At 43.0% G+C, this 16,143-nt stretch overlaps 1 protein-coding gene across 1 annotated transcript in view; it reads right to left on the bottom strand.

The window, feature by feature from the left end:
• Positions 1–16,143, bottom strand: part of TMEM38A (transmembrane protein 38A) — a 125,492-nt gene that overhangs the window by 89,379 nt on the left and 19,970 nt on the right. The window contains exon 2 of the mRNA XM_077253071.1: positions 1,104–1,260. Within this exon, the coding sequence (XP_077109186.1) occupies positions 1,104–1,260 (157 nt within the window). The remainder of the gene's footprint in view (positions 1–1,103; positions 1,261–16,143) is intronic.

Below are 16,143 nucleotides of genomic sequence, written 5' to 3'. Positions count from 1 at the left end.
CTGTCTCTTTAAGAAAGTGAAGGCGGGAGTTTAGTTTAGTTTCAGTTTCTGATATAGCCTGAGGAAGAGATGTTATGCTGTGTGCTGGAGGAAAAGAGGAGAAGAATAAAATACAGTTAAAGCTTACTCTCTCTTAAATTCCTTACACCGTGTGGATGCTACATTATTGATTATTATTTTAGTTTTATTACAGGAGATGGTGGGCTTCGGTGGAATTAGGCGAGGTTGTAAGTATGGTTACCTCCAGCCCCCAGCTGTCTGCTTTAGCAAAGTTGGTTGTCAAAAATGGAGGGGACCCCACCTGGTTTTTTAAAATTGTTTATTATATAATTAAAAAATACGGCGTGGAGACCCCTCTGACCCCTCTATTCTTGATAACGAGTCTTGATGAAGCTAGCAGCCGAGGGTTGCAGCCCCCATCTGTGATTTTTTTCCTGGCTGGTTAATAAAAATACAGGGAAACCCATGCCATTTTTTTTAATATAATTTATTTACAGTGCAGGAGCAGCTGATGAATACTCTCATCCACCGCTCCTGCTAGTTGTTGTTAGCGGCAGCAGGTGTCGGATGATGGGAGCAGTTGTCCCATCAGCTGACACCAGTGACCGGAGGTAAACTTTATACCTCCGATCACAGCTGAGCGCTCCCACTGTCTTTTGACAGCGTGGGAATCCCAGCTCTCTGACCGGCGGGGATGATTTCACCGCCGATCAAAAGCGGTGTTTGCCATGCTGCCTTGTACATTACAGCGCAGCAAACACTGGATGTTCAGGCACCCCATTCCAGTGAATGGGGTCCGAGTTCGGGTTCGGGTCCGGGTACTGTTCTGGTACATGAACCCAAACTTTTTGTAACTGTTCGGCCAAACCCACAGGGCCCGAACATTCATGTCCGTCTATCTCTAGTCAGGAGATCCGTGACCTGTCCGTGGATCACACTCCATGCTTGGACCATGACACACAGATGCATAAATATGGCCTGATGTTTACCTGACACTTTACTTAAGAAGTCATACTCATGTATATTCATTGAATTTGTTTTATTTTTCTATCATTGATATTACTCAGACACTGAAGCATAGTTTGTAGCACAGAAATACTTACCAGACAGCAGAGGCTAAGAGTATATTGGCATTGTTGCTGAAGTAATCTATAGGAGAATCTCCAAGCAAAACATCTGCAAGAATGTAGCTGCCAAAGCAGTAGAGCATGGCACATAACCAGGAGGCTACAGGACTGCGTCTAGAAAGGGCCACAGCACCTGTGTGTGAGAAAGAGGACTTTTATTAATAGGTAAATGATATTGAGACATGACACATTTATTCCAAGTCCATGACATACTCAGCTGATAATTTAGAAATGTCTCTTATTATCATGATTTTCTAAGAACAAAAAACAGTGAAGAATTGGTCATCAAATCAGATTTACAGTCAGATTATCCTGTGCATATTGATACAGTTTTACGTGCAGTATCCTTTTAAGCCAAAACTCTGGGATGGGCGTCATTATGATCAGTTGCAAATTTTCATTGCAGATCCTGCACCGAAGTCCACAACCAAGTACTGTACAGACTGAGGGCATGCTACAGATGATACATTTTAGGATCCAAGAAATAGAAAATGGTTGTCACAATACAATTGATGGTTGTAATATAAAGTAAAGATATGGCAGTAATGGCTTTGTAATACTGATTATATAGATACCTTTGGTGAAGAAATCCACTTTGATGTTCTTTAATCACCATTTGAAGTTTCCTGCTAATTAGATTTCTGTCCACAGGGGTCGACTGTTCACGGGGTTTTCTCCTCCCTGTCTGATTTCCCAGCCCCTTCCAGTCTGCGAATGATAGGTCACTACTGAGATTTCACAATCAGGGTGGAGAAGACCCCCAGTGTACAGTTCGGCTCCTGTGCACCGAAATATAATTAGCAGAAAACGTCAAATGGTGATTAAAAAAGAAACACAAAGAGGATTTCTTCCCCAAATATATCAATATAATCAGTATTACAGGGCCATTACAGCCATGTCTTTACCTTACATTACAAACTCAGTTCTCTTTAATGTTCAATTCTGAGCAGTCCTCTATTAGGGTTGTGGAACTGTGTGAGGTAAGGTAACACTAGTCAAACAAGTGTCAGATTATGTCCATAATGGCTGACAGCTTTTGCCCATTATACGATGTGGCTGTGAATCCTGAGGAGGCTACTCTCAGCTATAGGCTGCCCTGTCTAGGCTTATCTTGCAGGTCGCACAAACCACTTCAAAAAGCTGTGTCCATGGGTAGGTATGGGCGGACAGGTGGAAGTTTTTTAAGAAAGTTTGGTTAGCAGAACAGTACCCGAACTTCCAGCAGAATCTGAACCTCATTGATCTCTCTCTCTCACTCTCCTCCATGCCACCACAAACTTACCCTGAACACTGCACTCAGCTTTCAAGCCCAAACAGTGACTGTTAGGTACGAACGTCGAATCTTTTATGTTCGGGTTCACCCATCTCTATCATCCATGGGTCCTCATGACATCTAGGCCAAAATCTTTCACAGAATTTACTCCTGAATACCATGGCTAAAAGGTGCAGATCACCCAACACTCTGAGCAAAGAAAGTAACTTCCCAGACCACCAAGAGTTCAGCAGAGTCTCATTCCTAGTCCTTGTTGGCAGCAACAGAAGCAATACAATTGTATTATTACAGCAGAAATACAATTGCAATAGTACTGCATATAAAGCAACTTTATCTTCATACAGGTACACTACATTAATGTACAATGTACATTAACATTCCTATAGGTCCCCATTCAAAATATGAAGGGCATACTTAGCTTACATCTGGCCAGGATGTACTTACATATAAGCTTTTTACCAGTTTTGGAATGCAGTATCCATATTTTACAATGGGTCCCTAAGGGTGAAGAATGCTTAGGCATCCCTACTGACTGGCCACTGTCAGGCATATAGCTCAGTCCGACAGTGGAAATAAATGCAGTGTGTCCCTAGCCTAAGTGCCGGCTTACAATTTACAATCTACAGCCGAAACAGCAGCCGATTGGCTACACAAGTGAAGACCAGCAGTTGTTTAATAATCTGTTTAGACAGACCAACCACGCTTACCAGGTGCCCATAATGGGCAGTATTAGATTGTTCTGGGCAAATAGGCTGTCATTGGTCTCGGCAGCACATGCCCTGTGTAAACAGCTTGCTGTGCTACTGTGACTGATATTATTTTTAGCCAATCAAAAGATAATTTCATCCAATGAACGAGCGTTTCACTCATTCGCAAGGTGACTGGCATTCTATTTATGCAGTGTGATTAATGGAATTGAGCATTGGTTGTTCCCAATAATCATGCAGAGAAAATACACTTCTAGGCTATGTCTCCACTTTCAGGATTCCCTGCGCTTTGGACAGCGGATACCCCGCGCTGCCCCCTGTTGTATGCGCTGTGATTCTGCATGGGTTATTTATTTTGCGGAAACGTAGTGTCCCCGCAAGATGAATAGACATGCTGCGGTCTATAAAGACGAGCCACATATCTGGATACGCAGGGCCGCCGGATGCGGCCCTGCACGCATAGTGGAGATGGGATTTCATCAAATCCCCTCCACTATGCTGTAACATCTGGATGCTGCGGATTGGACGTTGGGGCTGTACACAGCTAGTTAAAAATAAAATACATTTACTGAATTACATTTAGAAAAAAAAATTGCTCTTGTGATTTGTTTCCCACTGAGACGAGAACAACTTCACGATATCTAAAAGGAGTGTTGCACTAGCAGCTGAACTGTTAATGAATAGCCCTCTAAGTGTAATATCAGTGCTGTGGGTGATATTGGATGACAGACAGCTGATCTGTGATTCAGATCTAAATATAGTCAATAGGTCACCAGAGGAGCAGAGGCTGGGGGACACCTGTTAGGGTCTATCTGAGGCATTAATAGAATGAGGGAGTAGAAAATGCAAGCGGGAAACTGGTAACTAGGACTGATAGTTGTATATCGAATGATTATCACTAATGAGAATGGCAAGAAAAAAGACACACAAAAAGCAGCACAAAAAAGACTGTTGGGTGCAAAAGCCTCCCAGGGTGTACCAAACCTCGTAAATAGATCCCAAAAAATTGAAGGCAGCACACCAGTAGATAAAGATTCACGTGCAGTTTAATGACCCATATGCCCATAGGGGCCATTAAACTGCACATGAATCTTTATCTACTGGTGTGCTGCCTTCAATTTTTTTGCATCTAATGAGAATGGCAGTTATTAGTGACAGTAAACGGCTGCCCACTCTCCACAGTCCCACAAGCTTGCTGTCTCGGGGTAATCCTTGACACTGATCTCTCCTTCAAACCGCATATCCAAGCCCTCTCCACTTCCTGCCGCCTTCAACTCAAAAATATTTCATGGATCCGTACATTCCTAAACCAAGAATCTGCAAAAACCCTAGTCCATGCCCTCATCATCTCCCGCCTCGACTACTGTAACCTCCTGCTCTGTGGCCTCCCCTCTAACACTCTTGCACCTCTCCGATCTATTTTAAACTCAGCTGCCCGACTAATCCACCTGTCACCTCGCTCCCCATTACCCAGAGACTCCAGTACAAAAGCCTAACCATGACATACAAAGCCATCCACAACCTGTCTCCTCCATACATCTGTGACCTAGTCTCCCGGTACTTACCTACACGCAACCTCCGATCCTCACAAGATCTCCTTCTCTACTCCCCTCTTATCTCCTCTTCCCACAATCGCATACAAGATTTCTCTCACGTATCACCCCTACTCTGGAACTCTCTACCCCAACATATCAGACTCTCACCTACCATCAAAACCTTCAAAATGAACCTGAAGACCTACCTCTTCCGACAAGCCTACAAATTGCAGTAACCACCGATCGACCAAACCACTGCACGACCAGCTCTATCCTCGCCTACTGTATCCTCACCCATCCCTTGTAGATTGTGAGCCCTCGCGGGCAGGGTCCTCTCTCCTCCTGTACCAGTTGTGACTTGTATTGTTCAAGATTATTGTACCTGTTTTTATTATGTATACCCCCCCTCACATGTAAAGCGCCATGGAATAAATGGCGCTATAATAATAAATAATAATAATAATAATAGTCATTTTTTATGTGGTATTGCAGTGTTCAATTGTAAAATGGAGCTCTCATGCGTATTGGCGATGATATATTCAGACATGTCTCTATAGTATTAGATAAAAGCATTTACCCAAGTACATTATATGCGTGGATTATGCCACAAAATGTGTGGTTCAAAATTTCCACAAAAAAAGGTAAAACCACTCCAAAAAGGCCTAATAAGACAGGAGGAAAACTTGGAGTTTGAATGGTTAAGAGAGCATTAAGAGAACTAAGAGTCAGGGTGCCTGAGCATGTGAGGGACACTGGTGCGGTCAAGACAGTGAAGGATGTTTCCGAATTGAAGACCATTCCTCAGCATTTTAGAATTTTTCATAATTGTAATCCCCAATCCCTAAAATTAAGAGGAGTTGATGTAATACACACTGGAATGTGGGGGACAATATAAAACAACTTCTTGCTCAACGTGAGACAAAGTAGGTTGTTACTTTGGGTACTATGACTCCTCTAGCATTAAGTGAATCACTCAGCTTTGTGTCCTTTTTGAAATTGCTTGTTTACTGATTTATTTATTTTTCTTTTGACTATTTCTTTACCCTCCAGTTTTAGTTGATTTGTAATATAATCAATTGCCTTTAGTTTTTTTCTTTTGTTTCCAGTTTGTTGACTAGTAATATAATATGCAAATTGCCTCTTCAGAAAAAAAGAGGACTTAAACTCTATAGCGCCACCTGTTGGAAGTAGCGATCCTACAAGTCACAATCAACCCTTTAACGAGTCGTGCAATATGACTTAGGATAAAAGCCAAATCAGTATCTCAATTCGCAGACACTGTGGGTCGGGCTGTTGGCCCTCGTCAGTGTGAAGCATGAGAACTGATTTGGCAAGGTGAGAGGCTCTGGACTGGGGTCTAAGGGGTAACGTTTCTGCTTGTCGAGAGTTACATACCAGCTCTGGCTTGTCAAGGTAAGGATGCTTATTCACCGTGCAATGCTCCTCTGGGAAATATAATATGCAAATTGCCTCTTCAGAGAAAAAGAGGACTTAAACTCTATAGCGCCACCTGTGGGAAGTAGCGATCCTACAAGTCACAAACAACCCTTTAACGAGTCGTGCAATATTATGACTTAGGATAAAAGCCAAATCAGTATCTCAATTCGCAGACACAGTGTTTCGGGCTGTTGGCCCTCGTCAGTGTGAAGCATGAGAACTGATTTGGCAAGGTGAGAGGCTCTGGACTGGGGTCTAAGGGGTCTAAGGGGTAATGTTTCTCCTTGTGGAGAGTGACATACCAGCTCTGGCTTGTCAAGGTAAGGAGGCTTATTCACCGTGCAATGCTCCTCTGGGAAATATAATATGCAAATTACCTCTTCAGAGAAAAAGAGGACTTAAACTCTATAGCGCCACCTGTTGGAAGTAGCGATCCCACAAGTCTACAAGTCACAATCAACCCTTTAACGAGTCGTGCACTATGACTTAGGATAAAAGCCAAATGAGGATCTCAATTCGCAGACACTGTGTTTCGGGCTGTTGGCCCTCGTCAGTGCGAAGCATGAGAACTTATTTGGCTAGGTGAGAGGCTCTGGACTGGGGTCTAGTAATAGTCTTTTCTGGGTCCTTTTGGATTGACCTTACACCTCAGAAAAGAGATTGTAGCACTCATGAACAAATTACTTGCATGGATATGTATTATAATGCTTTGATAATGCTCTTATAGTCTAACGCTATTTGATTATGTTGTATCTGTTCTGTGTCACACATTGTTTTTATGTTTTTTTTCTGTACCTCTGCTTTGATTCCCTGATGTGTTTCTTTGTGTCTCTTGACATCCGAGTGTCGACTACCCATGTCCAGGAGCCTTGGCAACCAGCTGCGCTCCTGTGCATGTGCAACACCCCAGGTAACTGGTTGTTACAGTGATGTTGCCTTCCTTTCGGGTGATATCTTGCTTGGAGGCAAGGAGGATACCCTTTACCAGGTAAAGCACCTACATGCAACACATTCTGAATCCAGGCCAGAAGGGGGAGCTCTGAACCTGGATTCAGGGGAGCTTCCCCAGATATATGTATTCTGGTCCGGAGGAGGAGTTAGTGAGTTCAGTGGAGGAGAGTGAAGAGATAGGAGTGAAGGCAGAGAGTGGGGCCGTGCAGCCAACTGTGAGTTGCAGCTCCAGGACGGAAGAGCACCTGAAGGGTTGCAGCTTTAGTGAGCATTTTGAGGGGAGAAGCAAAGGAGAAGAAAGGAGCTTGGAGGGGAACTGTGACCAGGCACCCTCTAAGCTAAAGCGCAGAGACCGGGCACAGGAAGCCCGAGGCTGTGTCGTACAACAAGTCTCACAGCAGAACCGAAAGAACAGAAGATTGCAAGTCATCTGTCCGCAACCACACCTGAAGGTGCAGCAGTATACAGAGAACCCGGGTCATGATAGAGACCCTGTAAAAAAGCTCACATTGCCCACCATACAGGTTACTGTCCCAGGACAGGAGAGAGAGGACTTTGTAAGGGAGCCGCAGGCAGCAAGGACCTCGCATAAAAGCACAAGCAGGAACTCTTACAAACCCCACCTGGAAGAGGCATCCATCACTGCCTCCAGGCCGGACGGACCACATCACCACCTGTTGGTACCCTGGACTGTGGCTTACTACAATCAATAAACCAAGTAAAGAGACTGTAACCCTGTAACCGTGTGTCCTATGTTTTTTTCCGGCACCACACCACTCTGGCCAAACACACCGGGAGCCCTGGGGACCCCGCTTCACCTGTGGGAAGCAACACCATCTTTGCTGCAGCACCATTGCCCCCAGACGACCCCTTTAAGCAGCATCGGTCACTCTTGACCGAGAACCACAGGTGGCGTCACAAACTTTTATTGCTTTACCAATCCCGTTAGACTGTCCCTTTCACTTGGGCGTCCAGGGCCACGGACCAGGTCACAGCCACCGTGACATCCCCTATAAGTACCGGACCCGGTACCGAGTACCCCTAGGCCCTGGCGGGCGACTCAGATGCGCACTGATGACTTGATGGCTGGGTGGTGCTTGTGTGAGGGTTGACCAGGGCCGTAGACCTGGCTGAGGTAAACGGCTCCAACGTTCCCTGGTCTCCCATCACATGCATTTCGCGATTCTTAGCATATCTGTTGCTCCATTCTTCACACCGTTAGGGCCTCCTCTAGATGGGTGAGGCTTTCCTCCAGACACTTGTTCAGAAACAGACACAGTCCAGCTCAAACTTTAAATGAGTAACTTTACTATTATCTGTTCTCAGATCAATTACCACCATCTCAGATCTCACCACCGCCAGAGCCGCCGCCGCCCACCCCTACCTTCTGTATCTTCCCCACTATCCCATAGAATGTAAGTCCGCAAGGACAGGGTTCTCTCTCCCCTCTGTACCAGTGTGTCACTGTAAACCTGTTTACTGTAAATGATAGCTATAACCCTGTATGTAACCCCTTTCTCATGTACAGCACCATGGAATTAATGGTGCTATATAAATAAACAATAATAATAATAATAATTACAGCATACGCTTTGGGTTCCACACAGTTTGTCTCCTTCACTTTCCCAGTGCTCTCCCTATCATCTTTCAGCATGTACCCGGGTCGTCCCATCCCATCCGGCATCACAGCGTCCTCTCTGTCTAGCTTCACCACACTCAGATACTCTCCTGTCCGCTTCACACCAGACAAAAAGGCATCTGTCCACGTAGCAAGCTGCCACATAATGAGCGACCTGTGTTGCTGTACTGCTGTTAGCTGTTTCACTACCATCTGCGCTGTTATAATCAGCGCTACTGTAATCTGTGCTGCCATCTGTGGCCCTCAGGCCCTAAACGGTTGGGCTCCTGTATTAAAAAAGTTACGGGGCTGACTGCCCTGTCAGGGCTCCCTGGCCCAACTGACAAAAATGCCGGATGCTCCTCGGCTTAACCACAGCTAGCTCCTCCTACATTAACTATTTACACTCTGAGCATCACTATATCCCCATCTAATGGGCCAAACAGGGTGCTACACTTTTCCTATGATAAACAATGAACATCTTCTTATACAAAGCAGCAGTAATAAATATGTACATTATGACACATACCCAATAGCAGTAGTCAAAGGTAAAACATAACATTATACATTATAACATACGGTACCGGGACAGGCAAGAAAAATGCAAGGACATAATGCACCCCCTTACACTTAGTTGATGCATGCGGCGTGGCATGCATGCGCTGCATCCCCTGATCTCATTGGGTGGTAGCGGATTACATGGCGGATTCCACGTGACTGCAGCCGTGGATACATAAAGGTCCTGGAAGGTACTGCTGTTACCAACTCTCCTTCAGAAAGCAGGTCATGTAACAACCGAAACATTAACATTATGGGTATTTTTGACCAAGTGTCACCATTTTGGGAGATTGCACGCTTGCCCAGTTGGTATACTATGCTAACTACCTCATATATGTCTATTTTTTACCAGCAACTGTTAGAATATGTGCACACGTATTCTTGTCCACTGTGAATTTTTCCGCAGCAGATTTGATAAATCTGCAGGGCAAAAACGCTGTGTTTTTGCTGCAGATTTATCGCGGATTTACCGCGGTTTTTCTGCAGTATTACAACTGCGGTTTTCCATAGGAGCAGCTGTAAAACCGCTGTGGAATCCGTAGAAAGAAGTGACATGGTGCGGAATGTAAACCGCTGCGTTTCCACGCGTTTTTTTCCGCAGCATGTGCACAGTGCTTTTGGTTTCCCATAGGTTTACATTGAACTGTAAACTCATGGGAAACGGATCCGCAGCGTTTTCCGCATCGTGTGCACATACCCTTACCTTTCTGTCTTTTTTTGTATTATGTAATGAACCACTCTAAATCAGTCAAAGCATGGACCGCTAATGCACAGGCTGACCACGGTCTCCTGATGTGTTCACAGGAAAAACGCTGTGTAAAACACACACCTCTTTGCCACGCTTTTCACATGAGTTTTTGTTGCAGATTTTCTCCACTCATTAGCATGCATGAAATCTGTAGTAAAAACGATGAAAGAATTGACAAACTGCAGATTTAAATCTGTAAGGCTACACTGGGTACTCAGGCCATGCCGCTGTATGCGGATGCCGCCGCATGTGTCGTTTTGACGGTGCGGCATCTGCATGAAAATGCAACATGTTACGTTCGGCGCAGGTTGTCGCACCGTCATAGCGACACCTGCGGCGGTATTCGCATACCGCGGCATGGCCTGCGTACCCAATGTTAAAGATAGGGTGCGCACGCCGCATGCAGCCGTAGGTGGAGCTGAATGAAAAGGCGCTGCAGTGGGCGGGGCTTCACGGAGGAAGTCCGCATCCCTCCGCAGCCCAGATAAACGCTAGTGTGAAACTAGCCTAAGGCTATGTGCACACATTGCGGATTAGGCTTACGAATTTTTGGTGCGGATTCTGCATCTCTTGGCAGAAAACGCAGGTGCGGATTTGACTTGTTTTTTGTGCGGATTTGCTGTGAATTTACTGCGGATTTACTGCGTTTTTTACCCCTGTGGATTTCTATAATGGAATGGGTACAAAAACGCTGCAGATCCACAAAAAAGAATTTACATGCTACTTCTTTTAATCTGCAGCGTTTCCGCACCATTAGCACAGCGTTTTTTTTCTCATTGATTTACATTGTACTGTAAATCACTTGCGGATCTGCAGCGTTTCTGCACGGTAAAAAATGATGAGGATCTGCAGGAAATCCGCAACGTTTGCACATACCCTTAGTCACAAATAAGCAATGTGTGCACGAGATTTCAGAAATCTCATTGATTTTGCTGGGACTACTAAATGCTTTAGGTTTTGTGACAAAACTACGCAGAAAAAAAACATGACAAAATGCAATGTGTGCACATACCCTAAGGCCGGTTTCACACAAGTTTTAGTTGTATGTGTGCTATCAATTGTTTTCATGGATAGATCATGGATCTGGATCATGAGAACAATAACAGATGTTTGAAGCCGTCGTTACTCTGTTACAGTTTAGAGTTAAAGGAGTTGTCCATTGCTGGACAACCCCTACTTAACCACTTCAGGGCCCCATAAATACTCAAATTAATCTATACTCACCTCCTGCACGTCGTCATTCCTGCAATGTCAGTGCTAATATTCCCAAAGAGTAATGTGACATTGTTATTTCAAGTGACCACTGCAGCCAATCAGCGGCCACTGAATTGCAGCAGCTCATCAATATTTAAAAATGGAAAGGCTGCAGCTGATCAGTGGCCGCTGATTGGCTGCAGTGGTTACATGAAATGACAATATGACATGACACTCTAGGAATAGCATAGTTGGAATAGCGCCACTGCAGGAGGTGAGGATAGATTTTTTTCCAATAGTGGAAAACCATTTGCATTACTTTGATGTTATATTGTTATCAGAATAAAGATCCATTATTCCGGAACAGAGTTCTAAATTTCCTTCATAGCCATACAGTTACTGTATGGCACATTTGGCTCCATGCTGCCATCACTAAGGCATATGGTAAATCAATAAAAATGGCTCCTATTGAATGTAATAACTTCTACTAAGAGTATAGTGCATTGGCCTAAGGCAGCTGTGTATACAAACTACTGTGCCTTGCGAAGGTATTCGGTACCCTGGAACTTTTCAAACATAAAGATACCAAATGTAAACTTTTGTTGAAGAATCAACAAGTGGAACACAATTGTGAAGTTGAACGAAATTCATTGCTTATTTTAAATTTTTGTGGAAAATCAAAAACTGAAAAGTGGGGCGTGCAATATTATTCTGCTCATTTACTTTCAGTGCAGCAAACTCACTCCAGAAGTTCATTGTGGATCTCTGGATGATGCAATGTTATCCTAAATGCCTAATGATGATAAATATAATCCACCTGTGTGTAATCAAGTCTCCATATAAATGCATCTGCTCTGTGATAGTCTCAGGGTTCTGTTTGAAGCACAGAGAGCATCATGAAGACCAAGGAACACAACAGGCATGTCCGTGATACTGTTGTGGAGAAGTTTAAAGCCGGATTAGGATACAAAATGATTTTCAAAACTTTAAACATCCCAAGGAGCACTGTGCAAGCGATCATATTGAAATGGAAGGAGTATCATACCACTGCAAATCTACCAAGACCCGGCCGTCCCTCTAAACCTTCATCTCAAACAAGGAGAAGACTGATCAGAGATGCAGCCAAGAGGCCCATGATCACTCTGGATGAACTGCAGAGATCTACAGCTGAGGTGGGACAGTCTGTCCATAGGACAACAATCTGTCGTACACTGCACAAATCTGGCCTTTATGGAAGAGTGGCAAGAAGAAAGCCATTTCTCAAAGATATCCATAAAAAGTGTCATTTAAAGTTTGCAACAAGCCACCTGGGAGACACACCAAACATGTGGAAGAAGGTGCGCTGGTCAGATGAAACCAAAATCGAACTTTTTGGCAACAATGCCAAATGATATGTTTGGCGTAAAGGCAACACAGCTCATCACTCTGAACACACCATCCCCTCTGTCAAAAATGGTGGTCGCAGCATCATGGTTTGGGCCTACTTTTCTTCAGCAGGGACAGGGAAGATGGTTAAAATTGATGGGAAGATGGATGGAGCCAAGTACAGGACCATTCTTGAAGAAAACCTGCTGGAGTCTGCAAAAGACCTGAGACTGGGACGGAGATTTGTCTTCCAACAAGACAATGACCCCAAACATAAAGCAAAATCTACAATGGAATGGTTCACAAATAAATGCATCCAGGTGTTAGAATGGCCAAGTCAAAGTCCAGCCCTCAATCCAATCGAGAATCTGTGGAAAGAGCTGAAAACTGCTGTTCACAAACGATCTCCATCAAACCTCACTGAGCTCGAGCTGTTTGCCAAGGAAGAAAGGGCAAGAATTTCAGGCTCTCAATGTACAAAACTGATAGAGACATACCCCAAGCGACTTGCAGCTGTAATCGCAGCAAAAGGTGGTGCAACAAAGTATTAAGTTAAAGGGGCCAAATAATATTGCACGCCCCACTTTTCAGTTTTGGAATTTCCACAAAAATTTAAAATAACCAACACATTTTGATCAGCTTCACAATTGTGTTCCACTTGTTGTTGATTCTTCACCAAAAATGATATGTGGGAAAAGGTTTAAAAGTTCTAGGGGGCCGAATACTTTCGCAAGGCACTGTAATAGGGAATTAGCATTGTGTGATCCAGATCAGGTGCTTTCTTAGCCAGGGTCACACCAAGTTTTGTGTCCAGCTAGTCCAGTCTACTATGCTATTGTATCTGGACAAAAACCAGAAACCAACAGAAATGTGGTAAGTGGAGTCTAAGGTTACATGTTTTGGACCCTATTTCCTATTGAACTCCAAGGCTACAAAGGGCAGGTAAGTCTCATTTCTATTACTGTCACACAGTTGCACTGTTCATGAAAGCCTGATAGCTGTTAGTAAAGCTTCCACGGACAGGCTTAAAGGGGTTTTCCCACGAACATAAGTTTTAATCAATAGATTTTGGAATAATAATAATTTCCGCAATTGGATGTGTTTAAGTAAAATGATCAGACCATATCCCTGCACAGTCAGACACAGCCATTTCACAGTACACAGCAGGGGCATTTCTATAAGATTATCTCAGCACAGGAACATTCCCTTTAAGAGTGGACATATTAAAGGGAATTTCCACTAAAAACAGATGCTTTCAATAGAAATTATTCCTTAACAGTTTTTAAAGATTTTGACAATACTGTGTCACAGTTTTCACGTACTAAGCTATAATAAGTTAGACGTTTTGCAAATGTCAATATATGATCATTTAAAAAAAAAAAAAAACACAGATTTATAGTTGTCTTTTGTGCCTTTTTTTCTGGAACAAAAAGGTTTCCAAAAGCGACTTTTAGGTTTGCACCTTTATTTCATTTACCTTTACTAATTTTGGCTGCTGTTTGTTTCAGTGACATTGTGTCGGTGACAATGGCGGATGTTTATAAAGAAGCTAAGCGAAGTATCAAGCAATTTTACTACTTTTGGAAATGTTACTACTTATGGATGCTGGCTTTCCACTGGTCTAGTCTATGCTGCAAAGGGTGAGCTGAAAACTACCTCGAGCTGAAAACTACCTCTCTCCTGTATAATGTGGCTGTGGTTTCCCATATTAACATTTTTATCCTAATTCATCATTTGCAACTTTTCAAAATGGTGCAAACTTTTGTCTCCAATACCCTACTGAAGTTAGAATTAAGTCTACTTTTATTTTTTGTGCACCTGAATACTAACGTGTCGCGTCTTAAAAAGTCTTTCGGCTCTTTACTCTAAAAACACGCAAAAGACAAGAAAGAATCATCTTTGATTTCATTAACCTGCTTGCATTATTTTGAAGAATTTAGCATAAAAGCAGCAATGAATACCACAAGACAAAACGCAAATGATTAATCATTGGACTATGCGAATAATAGTAACACAGGACCTCATAATCAGATAAAGTGTTACCAGATTTTGTGTTATAACATATTCATACTGCTTGATTCCTTAATTGATTATATTTATTTAAAAAAAAAATGCAATTCATTATAAAAACAGCTGAAGTTATACAAAGATATCCATTTTAACATTTGCTATCTACCCGGCCATAGACTGAAATGTTTCGGGTTGATAACTTTAAGCTAATAGAATGCTATGCACATATTGACATTGTGTATTTACTAAGGAGGGTGGAGACACATTGGCTAAATCTTATCATTTTTTCCATGTGAATACACAGTGTAGTTAGAAATAAGATAGCATGGCATCAGGGCCAATACTATATCTTGGGCAAGGCAAATTAGTGCCGTATCATAAGTGCATCATTTGGAGGTGGGCCCCTTACTGATTGGACCCCTGAGCTAATGCAGGGTTGCCCCAATGAAATGTCTGTTCCTGCTGCCCAATCCAACATCCATATTTGAGAATTTACAACCCATTATGAAGATAGAACTCAATGAAAGGTCATATAACTTGTACTGATTTCACCAAAGAAGTAGCCATTTGTTCTTGATATTTTCGAAAGTCACAGTAGCCGGACCCCAATAATGTGACTCGTGTGATTGACGTATCCTTGAAGTCAATTATAGGAAAAAGTCTGTAAAAGATGACATAAAATGACACAACAATATTTGTATCTCAGATTTTGTGATTCATAAATGAATCCTGGAGGAATTTCATCTATCGATGGCCTATTGCCTTTTGGCAATACTCGGCCATGATAGCAGGAATAATCAGCATTGTACATCAGTAATGCGGGCAGAAGAAGGTATTGTGTCTTCCGAATCTTCAGCATAGTCTACACTCTTTCGTCCACAGTGTTGATATTACTTTATGAATGAATGCAGATGAATAAAGGTAAATATTTGCAGACTAACAGGTATGGCCGGGGACAGAAGGGAAGTGCTGCCAGGGTGTAATGTGCATTCACTTCTGCTTCTGTATTGCAAAATCATTCTAATTTTCACTGTTATTATTGAGTTTTACTGTGTATAACTTCAGACAACTATGTACACTATTAAACAAGAAATGACACTACAACTCATCCCTTTCATTTATGACAAGCTGGTGAATGCATTACCAAATGAATGCCAATCAGAGATGGCCGAGTCGCCCTCGATCAGTGAAGCCAACAGGCAGTGACTGTCAGAGATCTGTATTACCTACTATGGCTCGGGCTCTTTGTACAAATCTCATCTGTTCCGCACTGCTCAGAGGTATAATTGTGTCTATTAAAGTTTAATCATAGGGGCAGCACGATGGCTCAGTGGTTAGCACTGCTGATTTGCAGCTCTGGGGTTCAAATCCCACCAAGGACAACATCTGCCTCCGGGTTCTCCAGCTTCATCACACACTAGTCTAAAGACATACTGATAGGGAATCTAGATTGTGAGCCACAATGGGGACAGCGATGATAATGAGGAATTAATGGCACTATATAAACAAAGCATAATAAATAAATAATCATCACCATCTGATTTGAAGGAATTCCACTGATTTTCACTGTCAAATAAAAAATCTGTCTAGTTCTATAGCATCTTGTAATTGCTATCAGTA

Source organism: Ranitomeya variabilis, chromosome 1 (assembly GCF_051348905.1).
Source record: "Ranitomeya variabilis isolate aRanVar5 chromosome 1, aRanVar5.hap1, whole genome shotgun sequence".
NCBI classification, from domain to species: Eukaryota; Metazoa; Chordata; class Amphibia; order Anura; family Dendrobatidae; genus Ranitomeya; species Ranitomeya variabilis.
The sequence above is the reverse complement of the archived record's forward strand: the minus strand, read 5'-3'. Positions and strand labels throughout refer to the sequence as shown.